Source organism: Mytilus trossulus, chromosome 7 (genome assembly GCF_036588685.1).
Source record: "Mytilus trossulus isolate FHL-02 chromosome 7, PNRI_Mtr1.1.1.hap1, whole genome shotgun sequence".
Classification (NCBI taxonomy): domain Eukaryota; kingdom Metazoa; phylum Mollusca; class Bivalvia; order Mytilida; family Mytilidae; genus Mytilus; species Mytilus trossulus.
This window is the reverse complement of record NC_086379.1, coordinates 50,259,229-50,276,209: the sequence shown is the minus strand read 5'-3', so window position 1 is coordinate 50,276,209 and position 16,981 is coordinate 50,259,229. Positions and strand designations below refer to the sequence as shown.

Below are 16,981 nucleotides of genomic sequence, written 5' to 3'. Positions count from 1 at the left end.
TCATTTTTTTTTCATTTTCTTTTTGTTTGGGCAACATACCATGCTTTTCTCAATCCCCCATTGATCAAAAGTTAAGAAAAAGAATAAAAACTATATAACTTAAGTTAATATAAAATAAGAATCCATTGGCAGATCCAAGGGGGGTTCCGGGGTTGGAATGCATTTGAATGGGGACATATAGCTGGAACTCCCCCCCCCCTTTTTTAAAATGGCTGGATCCGCCCCTGAAATCATATCTGATCAGAGATGGCCATATGGAAACTTATGCTTATGATGGGACAAGAGCATCAAGAGCAGTACATCATTTACTGTATACAAAACATGAGTTTCATAACCAATATATAATTTCCCATTTAACATGTTGAGAGTCAATACAAATTCCTACTAAGAACTTAATTAACCTCATAACATGAAATTTTGCAATACAAATTTGTTACAACTATTTCATTATTTTACTATCAACAAATGTTCAGTTTATAAATGGTTGAATTCTGAAGGTAAATTTACTGTCCTTTTGAGCCATGTATGAAAGAAATTTCATTGATGCTCCAGAAATGAATCTTTTCAGTATATAAATAGTTGATAATCAATATAGATAATTTTCACTAACAAAAGATTGTGTTGATTTCATAGAAACTCCAACAAGCTGTCACTCAACATACTCAAGCCTCAAGTTTGAAAAGAAATCAAATGAAAGAACATTAAATCTTTCTTGTATACAATTACTAATGATCATGATGCATGCAGGCATGTTGTTGGTAGATATATATATACATTGTTTATGTATCTTTGCATGTAAATATATGTAAAAAAGAACTTACGCTTGTTTTCTTCACAAAAACAAGTTTCCCCTTTCACTTGGCTAAACTCAAGTTCAACAACAGGTGGGGTCAGCTTGCAGACTTGAGGGGTAAAAGTACTGTATTTGAACATTTGCCATGTAGTCAAAAAGGAGTAGGTCCAGTAAGACCCCTTTTTGGCCCCAAAATTTAGCAGTTTTCCAAAATTGTTAAAATGTTAACTTTTAGTTATTTATTGGAAAGTTGAATGTTTCTGCTACATAAATATGGACTGTTTTGACAATACAATGCACATATATATTGGGTACCGGTACTAGCATCAATAAGTCATGCTAAATTACTGAAATCTTCACAATTTTTGCATTTTAGTTAAATTTTAGATGGTTTCTGTCTGAAATGAAATTGGCCGCATTCGTGTTCATTTTTAATATTGAAATGAAAGTTGTATTTGATGATATTATTAATTGGTATATTTTAACAAATTTGATTCGTTTAGAGATAGTCCCATGTTAAACTATATTTTCGAAGGTAGAGAAAAAACGGCGGATAGCAAAAAGCATATTGACCAGCAAAAAGCATATCGCACGGTTATTTTGAGTATCTAAAAACCGATATACTTTGTGACATCATGTACTAAATTTCAAGATATTGTTTAACGTTTTATAACACATGATATCTGTCATCGATTATTTGACAAAAATTCTTTAAAAACATATAAGATGTAAAAAAAAAAAAGGAAATGAAATAACAACTAATATGTTGTTACTGTCAAGGAGACAATGTTATATCTATAAAATTCCAATAATCCTAAATGACGATTTTGATACAAATATGGTCGGAAATTAATAATATAAAAAATATAGCCTTTGTATGAGGTCATGCAACATGTGCAATACAGGATATATCGACCCAAAGAAGTATATCGACCTCGGACTTCATCCTCAGTCAATATACTTCTTTCAGGTCAATATATCCTTGTATCGACCTCATACAAAGGCTGTATTTGTATAATATTACATAACATATATTATGGTTGAGGATGAACACGGATGCGGCCACTTTCATTTTTGACAAAAATCATCTAAAGAGTGACATTTTTTGGCATTTTTGATAGATTTTACATATATATAAGCTTGAATCGGTGCTTTTTTAATGACTAAATCAGTTAAAATCGTTCACATAAAATAATTGAATCTACTGAAATACACATGTAAGTGTTTAAAAAGTGTCCAAAATCTGAAATTTGAGGCCAAAATCGGCCCTTACTGGAACTATTCCTTTAAGAGTACACAACTGTATATAATACAGGTATATATTTTATTCTAATGTAATGTATGTAGTACTCTTAAACCTTACAAATATTTCAAATCCCATAAAAATCAACTGTCAGATTGCACAATGATGTTTCCAAGAACTCGACTATTAAATGTAATGATACATGTACCTGCAGATTTCCAATAAAACTAATTATGCCAGTAACTTAATGAACAAACCTAAAGGGACTCAAGTTTTGGTAACTTTTAATGATTCTGTTGAATACTAGTACATGTACTCAAGTAACAATACTTTAAAAAATTTACAGGATCAGATAATTTGAAGGTGTTATAAAAATTAGAAAAATCATGATTTTCATTTTATCATTTGATTTTCTAGATTTCCACCTAAATTTTCACCTTCAACAGAAATGTTAAGGTCATTCATATCTCCTGACCTAACATCATTAATCGGAAGTTTACCTATTTAGATGGTATAGACTATGATACTTTTTTCTCAGTTTATTTATTTTGGAGGGGAAAAGAAAAGCAAAGGGATATTTTTAATAAGAAAATTTTAGAATATAGTTTTTTAATACCAAATTCAAGTGTATCTCTCAATACAAAAGTTGAATAAGCCTTTAAATAAAAATAAAAGATCTGTGTTTCTTAAAACCCTATATTCTATCCTAAACTAATGTGCCTTTTTATTATGTGATAATTTTTATATTCAATAAAACAAAGCAGAATACAAAAAATAAAGCGCTTTTGCGTTTCATACAAAATGTACTTCGGTCAACGCTTTTACACCCCAATAAATTTACAAAAAGAAGCATTCAATCCTTAAATAAAATAGTTATAATTAAAATTCATTTTCCTCAATGAAAAAGACAATGATAAAGATGGTATAGAAGCAATTCTGATCAAATAATGACAGTAACTGTCACAATAAGTATGTATGCTCTAAATGAAAGTACAAGTTATTAATAAATTCAAAAGTCAAAAATTTCATCAAATTAAAAATAAACCACTGAATGAATAATGACCTTGAACAGCCACTGTATAATTATCTAAATTTGATAAAATATCTATATTTTGCAATGGATTATGAACAGATAATTATATCATATATATTATGGAGGGGTATTTGCGAAGAATACCAGTCAAGGGATTGAAATTTCCACCATTTTCTACATTAGAAAATGCCTGTACCAAGTCAGGAATATGACAGTTGTTATCCATTCGTTTGATGTGTTTGGACTTTTGATTTTGCCTTTTGATTTTGGATTTTCCTTTTTGAATTTTCCTTGGAGTTCAGTATTTTGGTGTTTTTACTTTTTCAAACGCCAAAAGATGAGGGAAATTTGATCCCAAAACTGGTATTTTTCTCAGATTGAATCACTCTGCACACAGGTGAAGATAAACCTTTTTTGTAGATATATAGATATAGGAAGATCTGGTGTGAGTGCCAATGAAACAACTCTCCATCCAAATAAAAATTTAAAAAGTAAACCATTATAGGTTAATGTACGGCCTTCAACACTAATTCATAAATATGTTTATGCATAATTTCATAATTTTGAGGATAAGTGGATATTATCATAGAACTGTGGCAAATAGCACATGTAGCATTAGCTCGCTTGAATCTTTATGTGAACGTCATATAAAAAAAAAATGGGCGAGAAGATGCTCGCAAGGGGAAAAAAGGAATATCCAAAATGGCAAATACCATGGTATTTGATGCAAATTCACTAACAGTGGTGAAAAATAAGCAAATTCATTTGAAATAAGGAAAAAATGTTAAAATATGTGAAAAATACACTGGCTACCAACCAATCAAAATCTGGCATTCTTATATAAGGTGTGAGAACATTTGATGTATAATTCCACCTTATGTAAGAATCCTTGGTTTTGATTAGTTGATAGCCAGTGTATTTTTCACCAATTTACTGTTATCAAACGAATATCATTCATTTTTTAACGCGGCCGGGGTATTTGCAAAAAGGATTTGCCTTTTTTACCCTCTCAGTGGTGGTATTTGCCAAAAAATACTCTATCTGACTGGACGCTTGTAACATCACGATCATCAATGCGTTTTACAACATTAACATTTGATGTAATTAAACAGATATATCATGTAAAGGAGGTATATTTGCAAAAAATACCAGTCTTGATAATGAATTTCCCTCGCCTTACAGCTCGTGAAATTTAACATTCTCTCAACTGGTATTTTTCACAAATATACCTCCTTTACATGATATATCTGTTTATAATATATTAAGTAAGCCTACATAACTGACTTGACATTGCCTAAAAAATCAAGGATTTTTCTGGGCTACATCTGATCTCGGGGTTGTTCCCCTTAGATAATATTGTAGCTGAGTAATTACACCCTCTTTTAAAAAAACACTGACAATATATAAGTATATGATCAGTACTCCAACTTTTTAATTCTGTAGTTAAAAGAAAAATCTTTCTTTAATAAAAAATGCCTTCAAATTTTACCCTAATAGTTGAAAATTAAGTTTTGTGGGAACTCTCCTAGACATTTTAAATCTGATTTTAAAATAATGAGTGTTAAAATGAGATTTAACTTAATAGTTTACAATAATAATCTTTCTATTTTTACAGGAATAAATTTTATCTAACTATATAACTTTAAATCTTTCCCATAAGGACATTATACCTGGTATAAAAAAAAAATGCTGAGAAAAAGTCATGTCATTTAATTAAACCAATTGAATGAAACTATTGATTATTTTTCATTTGGGCATTAAAATTGAATGATTTATTAGTAGATTCCAAATTTAAATTTAAAGTTTCTTTGTATGAAAGAATACAAAAAGCTCTATTTCATTAGCAAACTAAGAATTATTAATTTTAAAAGATACTTAACTACAGTTTTTATTAGAAATCTAACAATCATGTACACTAAGGTATGAGTTTTCTCATTGCTGAAGGCCCAAAAGTTGCCTATAGTTGCTTTAATTCAATTCATTTGAACTTTAGTAGATAGTTGTCTCATTATCAATCATACCATATTTCCTTATCTTTATATTATTTAGATTTAAACTTTTGTACATTAAAAGGGAGGAAGGACAACACCCATCAATTCATAGGTTTAAATTTCAACAAAAATTTAGTTTAAAAATTAAAAAACTTCAAATCTTTTTATGTTTCATTTAGAAATTTCATAGCTTGAACTGTCATACAAAAAGAATGTTTAGTATTAACTAGTCAAGTATGAAAGTCCCATCGCATCATTATTCAATGGGTTAAAGAAAGTGTTTCATCAATGAAAAACTCCCTTAATAATGAACCTAAGACTAATTTATACAAATGCTTATATTCATTCTTCTGCAATATTGATCTACTAATTCTGCTTACCTGGTGCATTGCATAAGAAAAATTGAAAGCTGACATAATAGACAACCTTTTCCTAACTGGAGATGTAAATTTTAGGTCCAAATTATGAATATGTGTATGCAGAGACAGGACTAAGTCACTTTACAACTGTCACGTAGGATTATTAATGAGAGATTTATATATATATATATATATTTCTTTTATTTTTATTTTTTCAACATCTGTTACTTCTCAATGATCTATCAAGTAAGAAATCATAAATGGATTGAGGTAAGAAAAAAAGACAATAATTACATTATGAATTTATAACAAATTGGAAATCACTTAACTTTTTTAGTTGTGAAAGTGGTACAAAAATTGGGATACTAATTTTTATGGTTAAAAAAAAAAACCATGTATAAGCATGATAAGTGCATGCTTTTGCAACACAATTACAATCCAAAGAAACCAATTCTATATGGAATGTGAATATCAAGGTGTCATAAAAATATATAGAACAATACTAGTGTACCCTTGCCTATGAACAGTTCCACGTTTTGAAAGAGTAATATGCACTTTCAAATTTTTTTTGAAAAAAAACCAAATAGTTGGCTAAGAAAATCTTAAAACATTTCATGAACATGAAATACACAATTTCACTTTCTGTAGAAGGAGAATGAATTATTAATTCATAGCTATTTTCAGACCTGAATTCAGATCTCTGGCCACTTTTATCAAGCTAAGTATGCTATCTTAAATTATATACTAGTCTTAGTACATATACCATGTATACATGTAGTAACAGACTTTTAAGTCATCTGTTACTTATAAATGAACATGTCATGTATCTATAACTCCTAATCGTCATATTGCAGATAACTCATTTTTAAATACAGTAACATGTTTTATTATTATTTTAAATACTATGCAGTTTTAAAAATAACTTTAAAATTCATGAAAAGCATTATAATTATCTATTTATATCTATGACCCAGCTATTATAGAGCCAAACGGATTCAAATCAAATGGATTATAAATTATATTTGACACAAAAACGAGGGATTGACATTTTCTCATATAAATAGAATTTGAAACAGACATGGGGTCAATAACAAATAGTAAACATAATATTTAAGCAACAAATTGTCACCAACAGCGACCATAACACTGTTAAAATAAGGATATTATATATGTGGCATGAATACCAATAAGACAACTTCATGTTTCCATAAAAGTTCTAATGTTGTGGATGTAAGCAATTATATGCAACCGTATGGCCAAAAGATGTCAATGTTTGTAGACTGTATGTTAATGGTAAACATAACAGGCTATTATTTGAACTTGGAATTATTTTTAATTATGGAATTTGCACAATTTCTTGTGTTTGAAATTTTTAATCAATTCCATGTTTATTTGGTATTATAATCTTTTGAGCAGTTAATATACTTTCCATACAATGTATTTTGGTTAGATAGTGTTGTGCGCGGCCCAGTACATTCCATTGAAAATATACTATTTTCTTTGTAATAGAAAGTGTTGTGCGCAGCACAGAACATTTCAGTACAGAATAAACATGGAATTTATGAAAAATTTCAATAACCAGAAATCAAGCAAATTCCATAATTAAAAATAATTCCAAGTTCAAATAATAGCCTGTTACATGTTAAATAACCTGTAGATGTCTTGTGTTAAAATTTGTTTTGTTTTGTTTCTGTCTCATTGAGCTATACAGGGATACCACACATTTATATCTTTTATTCCTTTTAATGATTTTGTACTTTGCTGGTAATTTCAAATAAATTCATCTAGCATTGTCTAGAAACATTGTCATTAAGAGTTTCAAAATCATAAAAAATTCAATAGACTGTCAAACCTACATTCTTGCAATTATGATCTCCATATGAATTCCATGCAAAATAGTTGGCTGCCATCATTTACAGGTAGTTTGGGCATGTTGGGTAACTAGTAGGAATCACTATGCTATATAAATCATTTACAAAAACTTGTTCAAGAAATCTGAATACAAAATTGCCTTCAGTGTAAATGTTATCTACATGTAACAAGATGAAATAAACTGTCTCTAGGTCATTATTAAAATGTATTACCTAAATCAAATCATTTTGATCCCATAAAGATCATAATTTGGAAAATTTATTGAGCGACATTTATCTATACCAAAATCTTAGGAACATTTTACATCATGTACAGTATAGTAATCCAATTATAGGGTCAATTATGATTTTATTAAGATAATATGTCATAATAAGTAAACTTGCAACATTGTTCTAAATGTTGACCTTTATTTTATTTACACTATCAACAGACTTAATAATGATGTGAACACAATGTCACATACCAGTACATCATAATTGTTTTGAACTAAATATATGACCGACTGGCAACTGCACTTGACAAATTAATCATTGGTTTGAGTGCAAGCTTAAAATGTTGTACTAATTATAATTCTATCTATATGCGATAATATGAATGTAATGTACACTATAAAATGAGACATGTTTCGTATTTGAATCTCTATTTCCATTTCAATGTTATAACTTCTGGCAGCCAAATTATATACAATAAATGCATATCAATGTAGCATACATGTACTGTCTTCAATGTGTTGTGGACTAAATATATACATGTATTAACAATTGCAACTCTACGTCAATTAAAGAAAAGAATATAAATCATTACTATAAGACTTCTTTTATGTTGATCTGGTATTGTTCATAATATTTTCAGTTTATAAATATCTACTATATTATGGTTTTATTTCCAATAAATACCAAAATGGATTCAAATTGTCCATCAAATTCAACAACTTTAAAAAGACATATAAATGTATAAGAGGTATACAGGTACAGATATTTTGGCTTATGTTTATACATAATATGTAATATTATTCAGTGTTTGTTGAACACAAAATTCTTAAGGGTTCCACAGAACCCAGTTTCTTGCCTACTTATGCTGTTAATTGTAGGCTCAACAAAAATGAGGAAAAAAAATAATCAAAATATTACAGAATAACAGGATTTTTTTTTACAAAAATTACTTCTGGATACTATCTTATCATCATAAACAAGCTTCTGTCCAAATTTGGTAAAAATACTAGTTTAAGTAAGTTATTTAATTTTAAAAAAAACTTGAACCACAGATCTATAGTGAATGTAATTTCATGGCAGAAAAAGAAGTCCATTTATAAGTATACGGAAAATATGGAAAAAATGAATTTCTGTTTAAGTTTGGCAGAAATCCAGGTAACTTTAAGAGAGTTATTAAAATTTCAAAACTTTGGTGGCGTCGGCACTAAGAATGTACGATTGCTATGTCTCGCTTTTTCGAAAGAAGTCGAAGGCTTAACAAAAAAGATATTTTGGCAATAAAATTCTAAATCTGGTTTATTTCAAGGTTCTAACTAATGATTAAAAGATTGTTAAGTTCTAGTGAAAATTACCTAGCCATTAGGTAAATGATGAATAAAATGATGTTTCAAAAGGCGTCAATGTGGTAAGATGGTCAAAATTTGGTCATAGTGATAGTCTCCCAACTCAGTGTAATATATTGGCATTACAATAATTCGATCAACTTCATAAGCATGTGTATCATGGAAAGCAATTCTATCAAGTATTAGTCTAGCTGTCACACCTTCCTATTGTTTTTAAAACTTCTTCAAGTTAAACACAACTCTAAAACCAATCAAGCAAGTGAAACTCACATTCCGTTAAGTCATCACAATTATATATTCATGTTAATATAAAAATAAGGTGATGTGGTACGTATTATTGGGGATTTGTCAATGAGACAATAGCTACCCAACAAAGTTAAAATGAAGTGGACGTACATTGTTCATATAATCAATTGTGCACAGAAGCCAGCTGTATGATCTTCAACAATGAGAAAAACCTGATTACCGTATAGTCAGCTTTAAAAGGCCCCAACATGTCAGTAAGATATCAATTGGCCTTGTCATACTAAATTTCTGCTACATGTATGTCAAATTTGACCTCTATAATGTTGGAGTTGAAACATTTTCATGATAAATTTAATTGGGATGTTAATTGTTGTTCAGGTGTGCTATAATTTTCATTGTTAGATATTTCATTTTAATCTTCTTGACTTTCTATTAAAATCATATACAGTATCTATGATTAAGCTTATGTGGATGATCGTGTTTCCAATGACTAGAGACGTAGAGTAGTCATGGTAGTAGATCAACTCTAGAGATAAGTTATTTCAAAGACTCAAGCCTTCAAAAGTTTCAGCCTTAGAAGTTAGAATCAGGATCATCTGAACTTGAAATTACATTCTCGACTTGTGAATGGTTAAACGCTGTTGTATTTTAAATATCTTATAATTATCTTACATGTCTCGAAAATATTTTTTCTCCACTCATCTTTCAGATTCTGAATTGGAGCTTGACCAGACAGGATGTTGAGTGATATAAAAAAGCTATTTAATCCCGATATAAAACCATACTTTTAGTATCAATTAAAATCCTATTTGGCTCAGTAAAATCATTTTGCTTTACAAACATATAATAATACAGTATTTGAAAAACAATATGCGATCATTATTTTCATCGATGTGTATTAAAAAATCCTCTTTGAAAAGTTTAATGTTTGATATTTTGTTTTCGGTACGTAAGACATATTTTTAAAATCTACTTTCACTTTTGGTTTCAGTCACTTCCGGTGAAAATGGATAGTCTGCTTTTTTTGATTTTGTGTCTTGTATCATTATTCATAGCAAATTATGCAATGGGCAGTCCTGATTTTAGGATTCCTTTGTATTCAACTAAAACACCTTATTTCTGGGGAAAAGATATAGATGAATTCATACGAGAAGATGAGGAAATTTGGGTTGATTATGACAATAAAGAATGTCAAATTATTCATTTGAACTTAATTCTTAGACATGGGTCTAGATCACCTACTTTATCTTGGATAAAGAAAATGACAGTACTTGGAAATATCCTAAAGAGCAACCCTGAGGTCATTGAAAGATTTCCATTTCTTAATTCATGGGAAAATCCATTCCCAGAAACACAGGCTGGTCATTTGTCTGACCTAGGAGAAGATGAACATTTTTCACTAGGGAGGAGATTTGGGCGAAGGTTTAGTTTACTATTTACTGGTGATTTGGAAAACATTCTCTATGGTGTCACATATAAGCAGCGAACACAGGCAAGCTGTGCTTCATTTTACGAGGGTTTGACTGACACATTGGATGGGGAATCACTGAAAAATGTGAAGCCTGCAATAAATGATAAACTCCTGAGGTTCTTTGACACTTGTTCCAAGTACATTAAATCAGTTGAAAATAATAAAACAGCTGCCCCAGAACATACTTCATTTAAGTATGGTCCTGAAATGCAAAGAATTGCTCAAAAGATTGCTGACAAACTTGGACTAAAGACTTTAAATTCAGGTACATGAAGCATCACACAAAAACACTTGAAGCTTTCACATAATTTTATAATTTTAATATGGATTCCATATCTTGATTCAAACTGTCATTATTGTTGTCAATAAGTAAAATAAGTAATAATATTTTAGATGTTTCACAAGATTTGTGATCACTTATCAATTAATTATTAACATTTAATGGTACATTGTTTTGTACTTCACAAATGATCACCAAAAATTAAATCAAAACAAAAAAAAGGTGTCACTTCATCCGAAACAGATAGTTACAATGTACATTTGTACACCATGTACACCACTGCAGAAATTTATTGAAAAATAGAAAATCCTTAAAAATTATTTTCACGTTTTTCTGATATTCAAATATCAACTAACATGATCATCATTATCATAATGAATTGATCATGTAGCATACCAAATATCATTTATTATTCATCTATTATAACACCTTATCTCTCTATAATGAATCTCAACATAATGAAAGAAAATGATGCTGAAAAATCCAACAGTCAGAAACTATCATAAAACTATCATTAAAACCAAATACTTTAAAAGAATCATCTTAACCATCATGATCATGTTACACTGAAATATAAAAAAAACAGACTTTAACATCACAATGAATAAAATTAATAATAACACATGCAAGTTGTGTTTTGTCATGCCAGTGAGACCAAGGTTTGCAGATACATTTACCCTTGTTACAAAGTTTCTTCTCTGTCATACATCATTTACATTTTTCCTTGACTTCATTTTCATTGATCCATGACTGCTTGAAAAATAAATTGTTCTGTATAGTGAATTTTCTCACTCATTATCAAGAAAAGGATTATACTACAGATGGTATATGGGTTACTTGCAATATCTACACATCTGTCAGTCTCAGACAGGGTTCATCTGACCTTGACCTCATTTCATGGATTAGTGATTAAGATTAAAGTAACATGATAAGGTCTGTTTCTCAGATACTAGTATATACACATGTAAGCAGTACTTAGATACATTGTATACTTTACAATGTATGTGGTGTATGGAATGATTGCAAGGAGCCCATGTCATTCTGGCAGGTATCATTTGACCTTGACCTGATTTTCATAGTTCATTGACAAACATGTAGAACTTATCTGATGAGTTATTTCATGTATCAGTTAATGAAATTAAAAAACAAAGTTTGTCATGACATTTTTCAAAAACCAGTTTGACAATGTTGGAACTAAGTAGAAGTATATATTGTCCGAAAAAAGGTTTAGAATAATTTTTTTATCATCAATACTTATATAAGTTTTTCATTACATCTAGCTTTCAAAAAATAGGTTGGAATTAGGCAGAAATGTACATATTGTCCCAAGAAGTTTAAAAATATTTCATTAACTTTTATTACAGAAGAAGCCCAGACAATTCACCATTTATGTGCCTTTGAGCTAGCAATGTTTGATAAGTCTGACTGGTGTGATATGTTAGAAAAGGAAGATTTATTTATTTTTGAATATCTTTATGATTTGAAGGTAAGTTATTGAATATATATAGATATACCATCAAATAAATCAAACAAATAAGACAATGAGAATAATTGATGTTAGCAACAGATGATTGCAACAGATTTGTATAAACATGATAAATGTCAACTGTATACCAATCCTTGATTATGTCAATAATTTGATACTGAGAAAAAATGATGACAACAGAAATCTATACCTATATACAATGATTGATAAGGAAATTCATCTGACTTCTTAGAATAAAATCACAATTGACCAAAACCAAAATTTTTTTAAGAAAAATAATTTTTGGTTCTTGATTTTTATTTTATGAATTAAATAATGATATGGATTTTTTTGTCAGATAAGAAATTAAGGCTACTAAGACTCTCAGTGTTGTTTTTTTGTTTTGTTTTGTTTTTTGTTTTTTTGGGGGGGTGGAGGTTTTTTGATTTACCTACCACTTGTGGTTCACCTAAACTAGACCTAATCACAAACTAATACATTGTTCACGCTTCCGACGCCGGAAACAGCATACCTATTTCTAGCTTTTAGACCCCGTCCCCACCCAATCTAATGGACTTTGAATCTTTTCTACAGTTAACTTGTTAATGTTTGTATTTAGATTTGGGAACACCTTATGATAAGTCAATGGTAATGATGGTATTTGTTATGCAGTTGTATAAGCATTGGCACATCTCATAAACATGGAGATTGTTCAGCCATGTAACTCAGTCATGGTTCATTGGCTTTGAATATTTTCATAACTTGTGTAAGATGTTAGAGTACTGTTCTTTTGATTTCAACATTTGCATAACCAAAATTACAAAAAGGCGAGACATACATGACATATCTCTGTGATAACAGTTTATTTTTTATCTTTTGTTTAAAAGACCTAAGCAATATAATGAATATTATTTTTTTCAGCATATTATCAGGCTGTAACTTGTAAGCTAGATCTTTTATCTTTCTATATACACAAAGAGTTATATTTGTGTTTAGTATAAATCTATCTACCTATCTTTACGGTATGATATATATGTCTGTGTAATTGTCATAAGTTAGGAACCCAGGTTCACAAAATTTTAATTGTAAAAGTTTTTGGTGATAGGGTTTGCTGAATCAATCAAATATTTTAAGCTCTTACATGATTCACATGAATCATTTTGAGTCGAGGAAAGTTGTAAATAAGTTTGGCAAAGACTTTTATAAACAAACAAAATCTGCAATCAACCACAAAGTCCCTTCAAATATGGTGGTTTAGTTATCACGCTTACTGAAATAACAAAAGGCCCATAAAATAATGTACCAAAAATGCACCTAACTCTAATGTTGCTGTAGATATATTTTTTTTTCAAACTTCTATACTTACCAGTTGTTTATATTTTGTAGCAATACTGGAATAGAGGTTATGGTCACTCAGTTAACTGGGGAATGTCATGTCCATTTAACAGCAATGTATTCAAACAGTTAAATGATGTCATCTATAAAGCTAGGAATGGTGAAGAGTAAGTGAACTCATCTTCAAACTTAAATGAACTAAATCATTCACAAATATTTACTAGGTTTTTTTGTAAATTATTTCAAATTATGTCCAACAGGACTAATTTAGGAAATATTTGGTAAATTGTCACAGCAAAAAAAAATAATTCTGCATTGATTAATAATAAATTAGATCTAATGTTGACAACAAAATGGAGAGCCAACAGGGGTCAGTTTAAAAAAAAAATGTTGATCCCAAATGTTAATCTAATAATTCACTTTTTTTTAGATTATCAATACAGGCTCCTTGAAACTTGAAGGTTAAAACATTTCATAAAATGAACAAAGTTCTTTGTTCATCTTTTTGCCGAGCCTGCAACTTTTGTTGCAGAAAGCTCGACATAGGCATAGTGATCCGGCAGCGGCTACAGGGGTGGCTACTATGGCAGCAGCGCAATGTTAGCTAACTTTTTAAAAGCTTTATATTTTAGAAGGTGGAAGACCTGGATGCTTCATACTTTGTATATAGATGCCTCATGTTACGAAGTTTCCGTCAGTCACATGTCAAATGTCTTTGACCTCATTTTCATGGTTCAGTGACCACTTGATAAAAAAGTTCAGTTTTTTTGTAATGTTGAATTCTCTCTTATTATAAGTAATAGGATAACTATATTTGGTATGTGCTTACCTTGCAAGGTCCTCATGCCCGTCAGACAGTTTTCATTTGACCTTGACCTCATTTCATGGATCAGTGAACAAGGTTAAGTTTTGGTGGTCAAGTCCATATCTCAGATACTATAAGCAATAAGGCTAGTATATTTGGTGTATGGAAGGACTGTAAGGTGTACATGTCCAACTGGCAGGTGTCATCTGACCTTGACCTCATTTTTATGGTTCAGTGGTTATAGTTAAGTTTTTGTGTTTTGGTCTGTTTTTCTCATACTTTATGCAATAGATCTACTATATTTGTTGTATAGAATGATTGTAAGGTGTACATGTCTAGTGGGCAGATGTCATCTGACCTTGACCTCATTTTCATGATTGAGTGGACAAAGTTTAGTTTTTGAGTTTTAGTCTTTTTATCTAATACTGTATGCCATAGGTCAACTATATTTGGTGTATGGAAATATTTTATGATCTATATGTGCGTCGTGCAGGTTTTATTTGACCTCAACCTCATTTTCACGGTTCATTGCTCAGTGTTAAGTTTTTGTGTTTTGGTCTATTTTTCTTAAACTATAAGTAATAGGTCAACTATATTTGTTGTATGGAAGCATTGTTAGCTGTACATGTCTGCCTGGCATGGTTCATCTGGCCTTGACCTCATTTTCATGGTTCATTGGTCTTTGTTTAGTTATCTTGATTAATGTTAAGTTTATGTGACAGTTTTTAATAAAGCTTTATACTTAGGACTATCAACATAATATCAATGATTAGTAAAGAAGGCGAGACATTTCAGCGTGTGCACTCTTGTTTTATATGCTTATAGGGTTTTTTTTCTTTTCAGTTATAATGTGGCAGATATACAGTTTGCACATGCAGAAACTATCATTCCAATATTTACAGCATTTGGTTTATTTAATGATTCTGTTCCACTAAAAGCTGATAATTATGAATCTCAAAAAGAACGACAATTTAGAACAAGTAAGATAGTACCAATGTCTGCCAGTTTTGGCATAGGACTATACCAGTGTGAGGCCAGTGAAAATACAGAAGAAGAGGTTTATGTTGTTAGAATGTTCGTCAATGAAAAGCCTATTGTAATACCTGCATGTGAACAGGAAATATGTGAATATAAACAATTTATGAAGTATTATGATGACTTAGTCAATTGTAATTATGCAGAAATATGTGAGAATAACAAACTTCATGATGAATTGTGATGAAGGCTTCCCAATAATGAGGAAATTAACACATCAGTCTCAGTCTCAGGAAAAGTAATTAACTGCTTTATTCCAATTCAAATGTAGTATTTGAAGAGTAAGATACACTCTTGAATTTATTGCATTTTTGGAAATATCAAAGACCATTATGATCTTTTTTCAACTTTTGCAAACAAATTACTGCTAAGATTTTTCTATAATTTAAAAACAACAGGGAGAAGAAAACCTAAGGGGGCTATAGACAGTTTCGTAAAAAAAACTAGGGGTTATTCCCTGACTAAAAATAGACATGGAGGGAAGTCCCTTTTTATCAACATAATTGGTGAAAAAGTATCATGTTTTTTGTATTTGATTGTAAAAATAAGTTAATTAGCTTTAATTAAGACAGGTTGAATGATTAAAAAGATTTTAAAAAATTAGATTAAATACACATGTTTTGAGGGGAGACAAACTGTAAACATCCTGTTTTTTTGGCAGTGAAAAGTGCAAAACTTATTTGCACCCACTGTAGCTCTTTTCGGAGCAGGCGAACATAGCCTGAAGCATAAATTTTTAGAAAGACCAGGTAAAAACCTATGAAACTCATACAGTATTGATTGTGAAAAATGTGCATGTATCATGTCTACATGCAGTCAGGGGTACTACTTGTACCAGTGTATTTTATTTACTTGAAGAAGTAAAAATAAATATACACATATAAGTAAATTTGTACGCTACTTATACAAGTGAATTTTATTTACTTGTATAGGTAAAAAAAATATTGGCTGAGTTATGTCCCTTAGACATTCAGATTTTTTTACTTGTAGAAGTAAAAAAGTCATCCTATCTTCTTTTATTGAAATCTTTGGATTTCTTTGCTGTAATAGAATTTTAAATTATCTGCTCTTTGCAGATGTCTTTACTAATCATTTCAGTGCAATTTCATGGACAATGAAAATCTCATTTGTCTGTTATCTTCAGAACACTGCTCATTTACAAGCCCCCAAGGAGCAATTTTTGAAGGCCTTGCGCAAATACTTAAGATCTTTGCGCAATCAGTTTCTTTGTTGAACTAATGAGATGAAACATTGAACTTTAATTAAAAAATTTGAGCAAACCTGGGAAAAATCATTAAAGCCATGATTTTACATCTCAAAACTTGAGGATTTTTGTTGGATTGTAAGAAAAATTTACTTATACAAGTAAATTTTTGAGAAAATGAAGGGGAGATTATTTAAACATTATTTATTTACTTATATATGTATATTTTTTTTTACTTCTTCAAGTAAATAAAATACACTTGTACAAGTAGTACCCCTGACTGACATGGGTGTG

The 16,981-nt window shown here is 30.0% G+C and overlaps 2 protein-coding genes across 2 annotated transcripts in view; one reads left to right on the top strand and one right to left on the bottom strand.

The window, feature by feature from the left end:
- Positions 1 to 9,838, bottom strand: part of LOC134725225 (bifunctional 3'-phosphoadenosine 5'-phosphosulfate synthase-like) — a 33,267-nt gene extending 23,429 nt beyond the window's left edge. The window contains exon 1 of the mRNA XM_063588871.1: positions 9,765 to 9,838. Within this exon, the coding sequence (XP_063444941.1) occupies positions 9,765 to 9,794 (30 nt within the window). The 5' untranslated portion in view covers positions 9,795 to 9,838. The remainder of the gene's footprint in view (positions 1 to 9,764) is intronic.
- A 250-nt stretch (positions 9,839 to 10,088) lies between these two features.
- LOC134727109 (multiple inositol polyphosphate phosphatase 1-like) lies at positions 10,089 to 16,245 on the top strand. The gene is made up of 4 exons (XM_063591492.1): positions 10,089 to 10,828; positions 12,208 to 12,329; positions 13,695 to 13,810; positions 15,292 to 16,245. The coding sequence occupies exons 1-4, from the start codon at positions 10,099 to 10,101 to the stop codon at positions 15,665 to 15,667; spliced, it is 1,344 nt and encodes a 447-aa protein (XP_063447562.1). The 5' UTR covers positions 10,089 to 10,098; the 3' UTR covers positions 15,668 to 16,245.
- Positions 16,246 to 16,981: the final 736 nt, after the last annotated feature.